Source organism: Odocoileus virginianus, chromosome 6 (genome assembly GCF_023699985.2).
Source record: "Odocoileus virginianus isolate 20LAN1187 ecotype Illinois chromosome 6, Ovbor_1.2, whole genome shotgun sequence".
In the NCBI taxonomy this organism is placed as follows: domain Eukaryota; kingdom Metazoa; phylum Chordata; class Mammalia; order Artiodactyla; family Cervidae; genus Odocoileus; species Odocoileus virginianus.
In genome coordinates this window covers 59885415-59897667 of record NC_069679.1, presented here as the reverse complement: position 1 = coordinate 59897667, position 12253 = coordinate 59885415, and the positions used below count along the sequence as shown (strand labels likewise).

The 12253-nt window shown below is 34.8% G+C and overlaps 1 protein-coding gene across 1 annotated transcript in view; it reads right to left on the bottom strand.

Moving 5' to 3' along the window:
- Positions 1 to 12253, bottom strand: part of LRRC9 (leucine rich repeat containing 9) — a 112744-nt gene that overhangs the window by 32341 nt on the left and 68150 nt on the right. Inside the window, exons 18-23 of the mRNA XM_070469426.1 lie at positions 10197 to 10388; positions 8896 to 9021; positions 6584 to 6718; positions 4140 to 4317; positions 1749 to 1969; positions 57 to 179 (exon numbers count right to left, since the gene is read on the bottom strand). Of these exons, the coding sequence (XP_070325527.1) occupies positions 57 to 179; positions 1749 to 1969; positions 4140 to 4317; positions 6584 to 6718; positions 8896 to 9021; positions 10197 to 10388 (975 nt within the window). The remainder of the gene's footprint in view (positions 1 to 56; positions 180 to 1748; positions 1970 to 4139; positions 4318 to 6583; positions 6719 to 8895; positions 9022 to 10196; positions 10389 to 12253) is intronic.

Below are 12253 nucleotides of genomic sequence, written 5' to 3'. Positions count from 1 at the left end.
GGGTATATATTAATATGCAGTTTGGACCAAATGCTATGAGTCAACAAAAAACTTACAATTGAGATTCCATCCAAAGCTTTCAGTTCTGGAAGATGAAATATTACAAACAACCGGTAATTTTCTTGATTCCATACAATAATGTTTCCATACATGTCTAGAATAACCAGGTTGCATAAACCCTGCATAATAAAAATACATACATTTAATGTGACATACATACACACTCACTCCAACCAGTTTTTCCCCTTGAGTTTAATCATCCTTGAATTTTAATATTTGAATTACTCTATCATTCCATAGTGATTTGAGATCTTTGGAGTGTACTATTTATAGTACACTTTCAGACTATTAAAGGTATAATTTTGTGCAGTATTTCAGTGGTCTATATTATATGATCAGAATCACTTTTTGGATACCACTGCTAAATGTATTACCCATGATAAAGACTTGGAAAGAACTTAGCGAAGTTTAAAACATATGCTATGTTTATGGAATAACAGTCTATTAAATAGTATGTGGCTATTATGTAGTATACAAATATGGGCTTTCCAGGTGGCTCAGTGGTAAAAGAATCCACCTGCCAATGCAGGAGGCACAGGAGATGCCAGTTCGATCCCTCGGTGGGAAAGATCCCCCGGAGGAGGAAATGGCAACCCACTCTGGTATTCTTGTCTGGGAAACCCCATGGACAGAAGAGTCTGGTGTGCTACAGTCCATGGGGTCTCAAAGAACTGGACATGACTGAGCACACACGCAAGCACATATACAAATAAAGTAGTGAAATGAAGCAATGAAAAACACAGTCTTCTGATGAGGGATAAAACTGAAGCGCTTCTGCCTGGTAAGGGAGTAGCAGACTTCAATGTACTTCCTTATTAGATAAGATATTTTGATGTGCCTTTGCTGTGAAGGAAGAGAGGGTAAAACTACTTACTCTGCATCTATAATGTAAAATGTTTATTATGTAGCTATTGTTGATTAGGTTGACTCTACAGCTCTAGAAGTAGTTGTATTGGGGGAATATGATGAGGGTAAGTTTGCAAGTAAGAAAAGATAGGAAATGGATGTAAGTTTTTGGCAGGAGATAAAGCCCTAGCAACGTGGTGTCAGCAAAAGGAGACAGGCCATTGGGAGACTCAGTGGTAAGAAATGACCTTTGAACTTTAGAAACTATGAGGTCCCACATTACATTTGAAGTAAATCCCTATTCTTTGTTGTAGTAAACTGCCATTTTATTAAAACCTCCAGTAAAACCTGTTATACAGGAGCCTCAATATAAGAGGTTTACTGGGGAGAATTACAGAAGGCAAAGCTGGGCAAAGCTGACCAGAGAGGGTAGAAGCTATCAATAAGAACCAGAAAGCAGTGAAAGATAATCAAGAACTGCTCTGAGAACAGGAATTGTTAATGAATCTTATCCCCCAGTCAGGTTAGGCAATCCTTGGAAATACTTAAGGAAGGCACAGTTAGAAGGAATGGGGGATCGGGTTATTTTATTTGTGGACTAAAATATATTTCTGTGAAGCTATCAACTTGGGGACACTATGGTTACACACTCACATGTTTGTATGTGTACACAAATTGAATGCAGATACATTTTAACAAACCTTGTTTTTCCTGATTTTTATTTTCTTCTTTGCATTTTTCTATATTTTCCAAATTCTATATAGAGAGCATGTATTACTTTTGTAGTATAAATAAATAAAATATTTAGAAAAATAAAAACATTAGTGCCCCCAGATAGTCACCTTTAAATTGTAGATCTCCTGATTGAGAGCAATATAGTTATTGCTTACATATAATTCAATTAGTGTAAAAGCTTTTTGTAAACCACTCAGTGAAGTGATTCTATTGTTCTCAAGAGAAAGGGAATGCAGATGAAGCATGTTATCAAAAGTATGCTTTTCCAAACCAGTGAGGAGATTATTATTTATGCTGAGGCGGGTTAATTTAGTCAGCTTGGAAATGCCTAGAAAAATAAGCAAATTCAAAAAAAAGATTCAGACAGCACTGAAAGGTTAATTTAAAAAATAAGCTGCTGGTTGTCTTACTGTTTTCTTTTGCTAAGTTCAAGTCACTTGACAGATTTTATAGTATTGATCATCATTGTTTTTCCTTTTGTTAAAGAAGAATATAATCTGCATTAAGTCCCAACTAATATGTTAAATTCTAACTTTGGATTTCTAAGTAGACTCATTTTTCTAAGATGTTAAGGGAAAGCACTGTGTAGGAATATTGAATTAAGCTTTCAAATAACCTTTTAATGATGTAATTAATTAACATTTTCATCATCACAATAATATAAAGCTCTACACAAAGCTTAAAGTAATCACCAACCCGTACTGTAAAACATTAAGGGTAAGGAACTAGAATATAATGCTCTGGAAAGTATTCCTTACTGTGGCATCATTTCCAGTAAAAAAAAAAAGAACTTTAATTCTACCTTTTTCTGCTTAGAAGTACTTTAAGACAGAAATGCTACCTCTCACTACAATCTAATCCCTATATATTAATATAATATGTACTGTAGACACTTTGTAACTGTGGATAGGATGATCCAGTTGAAAGACCAGAACTATGGAGTCAGAATTGATTTCAAATGTAACAGTACTAGATTTAGGACCATAGATAAATTATGTAGAATTATGTAAACTCTGAGCCTAATTTTCCTCATCCATGAAATGGATATACTGAAATCTACTTCTAAGGGCTATGGAATTAAATAGAGTGATATTTGAAAAGTATCAGTTATAGCTATTGGCAAATAAATGAGTACTCAATAAATTTTATTCATGTTCCCCTCTCACATCAGCCTTTATCATGGGACTATGAAATGCTGAAAGTAAATCAATCTGGGGCCAGTTAGGATGTACTATCAAAGCAAAAGTCCTCAAATTGGATATTAGGCCTATCTGTGTTTGGGGAAAAAAAAAAAGGTAAATATCTGTTAAAGTTTAGTGGGGTAGCTATCTTTGAAAAGTGGGTATAGGGAAAAGACAGGTTGAAGGATTCTTCCTTTCAATGAGCATATGGCAGGGAATAAAAAGGAAATGGGTTCTCAGTTGTATATACAAAGCAAAATTCGCACCCTACTGTATGGGAGTGGAAGACTAGTGATGGTTCTAAACACAGATGCCTGGGCTGCACCTCTCTACCCTCTTACTCAGCTGAAATCTATAGAAGAGAGGCCTGTGAATCTGTACATATATTTGATTAGTATCCTAAGTGATTCCTATGATCAAGCACTTTTTTATAAACTATTGTTAATCACCATTAAAGTATAATGACTGTTAAACATTCTATTTTTAAAGGTAATTAATGCTTGCTTTGCATATGTAATTTTTTAAAGTAAAAATTTCTATTTTATGAAAAAGGTAGTACACATACATGCTAAAAACAACTCAAAAGCAAATAAATTAAGTCTCTTTCCCAGGCTTTGGTTTTCAACTTTTACCTTCTCTCAATGACAACCCTGTTACCAAAATGCACATCCAGAAATATCCTATACCTAGATAAGTATGCTGATGTGTGTGTGTGTGTGTTTCTGTATGGGTACTTATCTTTTTCAAAAGTATACCTCATTCATTCATTTATTAATGTATACACAATGGTATAGATCTTGACTTCTGCCTAGTTTGTTACATGCTAGGTTTGGTAATAGATGGTAAACATGGGTTCAAAGATGGGAGGGAAGGCAGAGGAAATGAAAGTCAGTTAGTTGGGCTCATTATATATAGTAACCAACCACAGATTCCACTAAGAGGTGTTTAGAATACTCTGGGCTTAACAGGTGGCACCAGTGGTAAAGAACCTGCCTGCCAATGCAGAAGACATAAGAGATATAGGTTCTAACCCAGGGTCAGGAGAATCCCCTGGAGGAGGGAAAGCATGACAACCCACTCCAGTATTCTTGCCTGGAGAATCCCATGGACAGAGGAGCCTGTCGGGATACAGTTCATAGGGTCACAAAAAGTTGGACATGGCTGAAGTAAGTTAGACAGAATATTCTACTCCAAACCTTCTTGGGACTTCTTGGAAGATCTTCCTCTTCATAAATTCCTTCATCAGTGTTACTCACTTTTTACTCTTCTTAATTAGACATTCATATTTTAAGACTCTAGGATTATCTAACATCTTACCTTCTATCTTTGAGATGCAGTTTCCATCTAATGTGAGCTCTTCCAAGTTAACACAAGATTCCAAGCCTTCCATTTTAGTGAGATTATTGTTGCTGAATGAAGCCCATTTCAAATTTTCCAATTTTTCTAAATTTGTGATTTCAAAAAGATGTTGCCCATCTAAATTTAAGGCAGTTATCTGTAGAATGATTCACTTTATATGTTATTTCTGAATCATGTCAGAATTCAATGTTGTAAGATAAAAAGGCTAATGAAATAATTCAAATGTGGTAACAAAAAAAAATCCTTTAGGAACTAAAGATATGGCAAAGCTCTTTATTTACAGAAAAGTAAAATTCTGATTATTTTTTGAGATTATAACTCAAAGAGGGACTTATATGGTTTTGTAGGAACTGAGCTGTGCCAGTCAGCTTCCCAGTACTGAAGGCCTTGTCTCAGCTGCTGGTAGTGCTATTGGCAGAAAGCCTTCAACTGTCAGTCCCTTCAGGGACAGCATCAGCTGCAGAGAGCTGCCTTGCTCTAGGTCATGCCCCTTCCCAGGTTGGCGCCTACCCAATGATGAAGGGAAAGAAAGGCCTGGCAAAGAAAGGCCTGGCCTTCTCAGCCCAACTGAGGACAGATTTAAAGGGCCACTGTAATTCCAGAACTGCCCATGGGGTCAGCTGAGACTATAACTGAGCCAGCATCACAGCTAAATATCTCTGTATCCTGTAATAAAAACAACGGCACTAATATCTTCCATTTTCAAGGGTCAGATTCTGTTAACTCAGTTTCTCCCTTTGGCAAGAGGTTACATGCTGCTTTATGAAGCAAGAAGCTGCGGGTGATCCATAACATTTTCCCCTAGCTTTGGGTGAATTCTGACCAGTTCCCCTATTCCCTTGCCAGGATTCCTGATTCTTTTTACCTTACCATCCAAACTTTTGACTTGGTCTCTGGCTCTGAGCTTTAAAGTCCTCTTGTTTATTTTGATATATTATCAGAATCTACCCATTGGTTTTGTAGTGTACCTTTATCCTAAATTCCTGTGCTAGAGTGACCACTGTTGAGGTCTCAGCTCAGTTCAGTCACCCAGTCATGTCCGACTTTTTGTGACTCCATGGACTGCAGCACGCCAGGCTTCCCTGTCCATCATCAACTCCTGAAGCTTGCTCAAACTCATGTCCATCGAGTTGGTGATGCCATCCAGCCATCTCGTCCTCTGTCATCCCCTTCTCCTCCTGCCTTCAATCTTTCCCAGCTTCAGGGTCTTTTCTAACGAGTCAGTTCTTTGAATCAGGTGGCCAAAGTATTGGAGTTTCAGCTTCAGCATCTGTCCTTCCAATGAATATTCAGGACTGATTTCCTTTAGGACTGACTGGTTGGATCTCCTTGCAGTCCAAGGGACTCTCAAGAGTCTTCTCCAACACCACACTTCAAAAGCATAAATTCTTCGGTTCTCAGCTTTCTTCACAGTCCAACTCTCACATCCATACATGACTACTGGAAATACCATAGTTTGACTAGATGGACCCTTGTCGACAAAGTGATTTCTCTGCTTTTTAATATGCTTTCTAGGTTGGCCATAGCTTTTCTTCCAGGGAACAAGCGTCTTTTAATCTCATGGCTGTAGTCACCATCTACAGTGATTTTGGAGCCCAAGAAAATAAAGTCTGTCACTGTTTCCATTGTTATCCCATCTATTTGCCATGAAGTGATGGGACCAGATGCCATGATCTTAGTTTTCTGAATGTTAAGTTTTAAGCCATCTTTTTCATTCCCCTCTTTCACTTTCATCAGGAGGCTCTTTAGTTCCTCTTTGCTTTCTGCCATAAGTGTGGTGTCATCTACATATCTGAGGTTATTGATATTTCTCCTGGCAATCTTGATTCCAACTTGTTCTTCATTCAGCCCGGCATTTCACATGATGCACTCTGCATACAAGTTAAATAAGCAGGGTGACAATATACAGCCTTGACATACTCCTTTCCCAATCTGGAATCAGTCGGTTGTTCCATATCCAGTTCTAACTGTTGCTTCTTGACCTGCATACAGATTTCTCAGGAGGCAGGTCAGGTGGTCTGATATTCCCACCTCTTTAAGAATTTTCCAGTTTGTTGTGATTCACACAGTCAAAGGCTTTGGCATAGTTAATAAAGCAAAAGTAGATGTTTTTCTTGAACTCTCTAGGTTTTTCTATGATCCAGTGGATGTTGGCAATTTGATCTCTGGTTCCTCTGCCTTTTCCAAATCCAGCTTGAACATCTGGAACATTGAGGCCTAGTCCCAATGTCTAGCCCTGTGACATAGCCAGTCACAACTTGACTTCTCTTTCAATTTTAATTTGTCTCTCCCAGTTTTCTGCCCATTACCTGTCTGTACCCTCTTTATGACATAAGGGGCAAGCTGACTAAAATCAACTGAACTTAAGATTTTTACATTAAGTTTAATAGAATTGCTTTTACCTTCAAGTACCAATTTCCACTCATATGTGAATGTGGTCCTAACTTTGAAGTCTGTGTCAGAATTTTGGCAGAAGGCCATGTGCTGAGAATCCGTGGTCTCTCTTCTTTAGTACTAGAATGCCGTAAGAGAGATAACTAATAAAACAGAAAAACACATGATGAATAAGGAACTAGCACAGAGAGGCCCATGTATACACAGTTAGAAGCACTGTCTCTCAGGTGGCTGATCCAATGAGTGATTTTAAAATATGACACTTTCTATGTCTTAAAGTGTTTCCAGTAACTTGATATACTGTAAATCATGTATCTCACTCAGTTTTTATTTTGTCAGTCATTTAGCCATAATAAAATAATATTTATAAAACTGTGAAAGGATTATTATAATACAAACACCATGTAATTCATCCATGAAACCAGTTTAAGAGCTAGAATATTCCTAATACCCCAGAAGCTCCCTGGGTCTCCCATCCTAATCTTTTTTCTCTGCTGCTCAGAAGCCATCAGTCATCTCAAGTGAATCAGTCAGTCCTGTTAAGAAGCAATCAAATAATCTCAAAATTTGTATCTACCACTACTTGTTTTCTTTATAGACCTATGTTTTTATCCATAAATAAAATATTAGTCTTACACATATTTGAACTTTGTGAAAATTGAATGTTTGTATTCTGTAACTTGCTTTTTGCTCAACATTATGAGATTCATCTACACTTCTGCCTATAGCTGTAGTTTATTCATACGTCATTGTTATATAGTATTTCCTTATCAAAGTCAATGAACACTGAGCTGATTTCAGGGGTTTTTTTTGCTATTATAAACATTACTGTTATGAATACTCTTGTGCATGACTCTTGGTACACATATGCAAGAGTTTCTTTGGAGTATATAACTTGCTGGGTTTAGGGTATGTATACATTCAGCTTTACTGGATAGGGTCAATTTGTTTTCCAAAGTGGTTACACCAATTGTAATAACTTTTACTTCAAATCTTTGCTAAAACTTGGTATTGTCAAGAGTGTTTTTTTCCCCAATAGTGGCCATAAATTGGTAGCTCATTAAAGTTTTAATGTTTATTATCTTGAGTATTAATGTGGTAGAGCATCTTTTCCTAAGTTGTTTGGCTGTTCTGATTTCCTCTCCAGTGAAGTGTCTATTTAAATCTTTTGTTCATTTTTCTGTTTGATTGGTTGTCTTTTTCCTAATATATTTTGGATATATAAAGAATTTTGTCTAATTTTGTCTAATTTTATCTAATTTTGTCAGTTAGATATGTTGCAAATTTCTTGTCCCATTATATAGCTTGTCTTTTGACTTTCTACCCTTTGAGGATTAGATGTATTAATTTTAAGATAGACAAATCCAATCTTTTATAGTTTATGCTCTCTATTTCTTACATAATACATTCTTCCCTAATTCAAGGTTATAATGATAATTTCTGATCTTTTCTTCTAAAATATTTTGGTTTTGTGTTTTGCAGTGAAACCTTAATGCAGTTATCCCAGTACCTTTTATTGACTAGACTCCCTAATCTATACTGTCAGCTCTGGATTTATCACTTTTCCGTGTATGTGTGGGTCTACACTGGGTCTTTATATTCTGTTGTGTTGGTCTATTTGTCTAACTCTGCCAAATCCACACTGGATTTTAGCAAGTTTTGATTTCTGGTAGGGTAAATCCCCATGTCTTCTTTAGGAGTCAATGATATTCTGATCAACAAAAAAGTTTCTTTCCTTCACTTTAAACAGATCCAAAATTAAACATTACATTAAGGAATTAACATTCAAACATTCTACAGAAAGTAAATACCTAGATAACTAGAGTGGAGATATTAAGGATATTAAAGCAACTTTAGTTAAAGTAGCATTCTTAATCTGGATAATACAGGTATTCCCCCTTCCCCAAGTTAATAGGTTTTGTTTTTTTCAGCCAGACACATATAATATCAATACTAGGTTAAATAAGTCACTAAATGCTTTCTCAAGGTCTCTAGGCTTACCTTATCCACAGAAAGTTGCTTATTTTCATGAAGGCTCTAGAAAGGACTCAGGTGAGTTCAGGTTGACTAGGAAAAAAACAGTTACCCTAGAGGTATTTTTGGGGTAGTGTCCAGGGATCAGACTCCATACAACCATTTGGTATTTTAATAGGATACATTTAAGCAGAAAAATTTTTCTAGTGATGTGATTGCTATAGATGAATTTTTTTTATTAGCATGCTAAGAGAGAATACAAAATCTCAATAATGAAATAAGAGTATGGGAAATATTATTTGTATATTCTAAATAGAACAAGAAATATTAAACAGTAAAAGCCAACCTGAGTAATCTTTGTTCCAGAAATAAATTTCATAGCTGCTGTTGCTTCTTCTTCAGAAATGAGGACTCCATCTAAATGAGTAAGAGTCTTTAATCTGCCAATAACACTCAGCCTTAATGTGGCTGGCTTGGGAAAAATAACAAAAGGTAATTTTTTACAAAATATTACATAATATTATGACATGGAAAGGAGTTTTTCTTCATTCCTTCCCACATAATTCAAATTATGCACCTCCTACTTTATTATATATGTCTAAAAATAAAGGCTTAACTTAATTCTTCAAATAATAGTTGATATTAAATTATATTTAAGAATTAATCTGTTTTGTTTGAAGTTGGATACTTCTACTGTTGTGAAGGGAGGAAATCCCACTAGCCGTTGAAAAGTGACAGTGATGGAAAGTGTTCAAAGAACTGCAGTGCCTCCTGTTTATCTAGATCAGCAGTTAGCTACTCAGCCAATTGGGTGAGCCAATACAGATCTTCAGCTCTTGACATTTAATTTGGCAGCAGGGCTATAGCTCTATTATGATCATTCAGGAAGTCTGATTTGGTAAAAGAAAAATATGCTTCAATTTTATGGTGTGAAAAGGAGAAATACAACAGGATGAACATAGTAATATGGCCAAGGTAACAGAAACAATCATGCTTTAGTCCCTTTTTAAAATGTTGAACACGGTCTATATGCATTTTTGAAATGCAAGAAAAGATGTATTCTTGAAATTATAAGCTTGGGGCTTATTTTAAATACTTGGAGATATTCTTCAATATAATCATTGAATACTGAAAGTCCTTAGCATGAATCTAAATATGTTTGTGACGAGAAAAAACAGTGCTCAAATTTCCTTTTATAACAGAACATAAATAAGACTTTATAATTTAGGTTTATCAGAGAATGTGACAACTTTGTTCCCCCTTTACCAGTATGTTTCTCTCACAGTATAATACTCTATTATTCTTGGTTCCTGTGCCTCACTACAGTTAGGATTCTAGCACACTGAGCTATATATAGTGCATTATAAAATTTCTCTAAAGGTTTTCAGATGGCAATGACATCTGATGCTCTTAAGACCACAATACTCTCAAACTATTAGAGGCTGCAAAAAGATCTGATGTGAAATTAATGACTTTTCTATAATAACATTTGATTCACTTGATCAATACATTATATTCAACTTATGAAATACTTCAAGGAACTCTACTGAGACAAAGACAGTTTGCTTCTGGGTATTATTGAATAATAATGAGAAAACAGCTTTGAAATAAAAATGATTGTTTTTTATAAACATGTCTGTTACATACCTTTTGCCATGGATTATGTCGAATATCAAGAGTGAGAAGGCTTGTGGTATGTTTGCATAACATATTTATTTCATCGCCAGATTTTTTCAATTGATTCCAACTCAAGTCTAAGTGCTTAAGTTTCATCAGACCTCTAAATCCTTCAAGGGTTATCACATGGTTATGACTTGCATCCAAATATTCAAGGTTATACTGCAACACATACAAATAGAAGTGATGCCAGAAGGATCATGGTTTGTATTTACACAGTTCTTTTTTTCTCTCTCTGATTCTGTAAGTACTTTACATGCTTTTTGGTAATCCTTATAGAAAATTGAAACAGTAGCCTTTCTGCAATCCTTACAGAAAACAGAAACTGCAGTAATGGCATCAAAGTACCTCTTTTCCTATTAATAAAGAGCTACAGATATTTTATTTTAGTAATTTTCTCTTCTCTCTTCACCCTTGTAACATAGAGTGGCAGTATGTGTTTTTACAGATGAGACAGCAAAGAGAAACTAACAAGAAAATTTGTCCCCAACAAAGAATTACACTTCTTATATCTAGGCTTCTGGTTTAAACTCATGGCCTAGTTTAAAAAGGTTCATCTTCAGAGGCAGAAACTAAACCTGTTACATTCTATAATTTCCTTTTTTAAAAGGACAGGATTTTTCTATAATAATTTTTTAAAAAATATTAAAGTAACACGTTCTTGTTGGAGGTCTGGGAAATACAGTAAATAAAAAAAAGAAAGCATATATAATTCTGTTGCTCAGAAAGAATCACTGAAAACATTTTTTATTATATGCTCATATATTTTTCTTATATAAAACAAATTTATTACTCTATTATATGGAATTTTGTTCCCTTATAACATGTTCACACATTATTAAATATTATTCAAAATGATTTTTCATGATTGTATAAATATTCTAATATGTAAATTATTAGAATTTTAAAAATATTTTGCTATGGACATTTATGTGACTTCTAATTTTTGGCAACATTGCAACAAATGTCCATGTTCATAATAATTTAACCAAGACTCCAATATTTTCTCAGGAAAGGTTTTTAGAAATAAGATTAATGGTTTTTAGGATTTCTATATTGTTGACTCGATAAATATTGCCAAGTAGTTTAAAGGAAGTTTGTATCAGTTTTTTCTTCCAACAATAGGATTTGAGAATGCTCATTCCTTAAATATCTACGAACCTACCGGCCTTATTTTAATTTACATTATTACCAGTGAAGTTGCACACCTTTTCCATGTTTGAGATCCCATGGACTATAGCCCCACAGGCTCCTCTGTCCATGGGATTCCCAGGCAAGAATACTGGAGTGGGTGCCATTTCCTTCTCCAGGGGATCTTCCTGACCCAGGGATTGAACCTGGGTCTCCCGCATTGCAGGCAGATTCTCTACTGTCTGAGCCACCAGGGAAGCCTGTATCGATAGCAGCTATTTTTTTGCTTGTTGAGTTTCTCATCTTTGGCCATGTATATATTTAGATCTTTATTTTACTTAACTGTAAGAAATCTTTAAAACAATTTGCTACTTCTATCCAGTGCAAACAAAATTTTCTTTTAAAGTATATACTAACTCAGACCCAGAACCAGGAAGTGATAAAGGAAACATGAAGAAAATATTTTGCAACATATTTATTAAAATAAAAATATTACTATAAATTAAAAATAAACTTGATTTCTTTATAACTTAAACAATCATTTTAATTCACCATAGAATTAGTTACTGCTATATAATGCATAGTTCATATTGTTGTAATAGCACCTATTATTACAATGACTCAGGTTTCAAGAGTTGAGTGTTCAGATCATTAAAATCTAAAGTTTCTGGAAATTAAATAGTGTTACTGACTTTTATTATTTAAGTAAGCACAGTAAAAAATATCCTATAATTTACTATCATTATAATTTCTTGAACAAAAGGATATTTGGCAGTAGAAAGTATTAAGGATATAATCTTAGAACAGTCTTTTAAATTAAATAAATTTAGATTTATAAAAATTTACTATATGGTCCATCTTTTGCCATTTTTCATCAAAAAATGGTTAAAAACTTG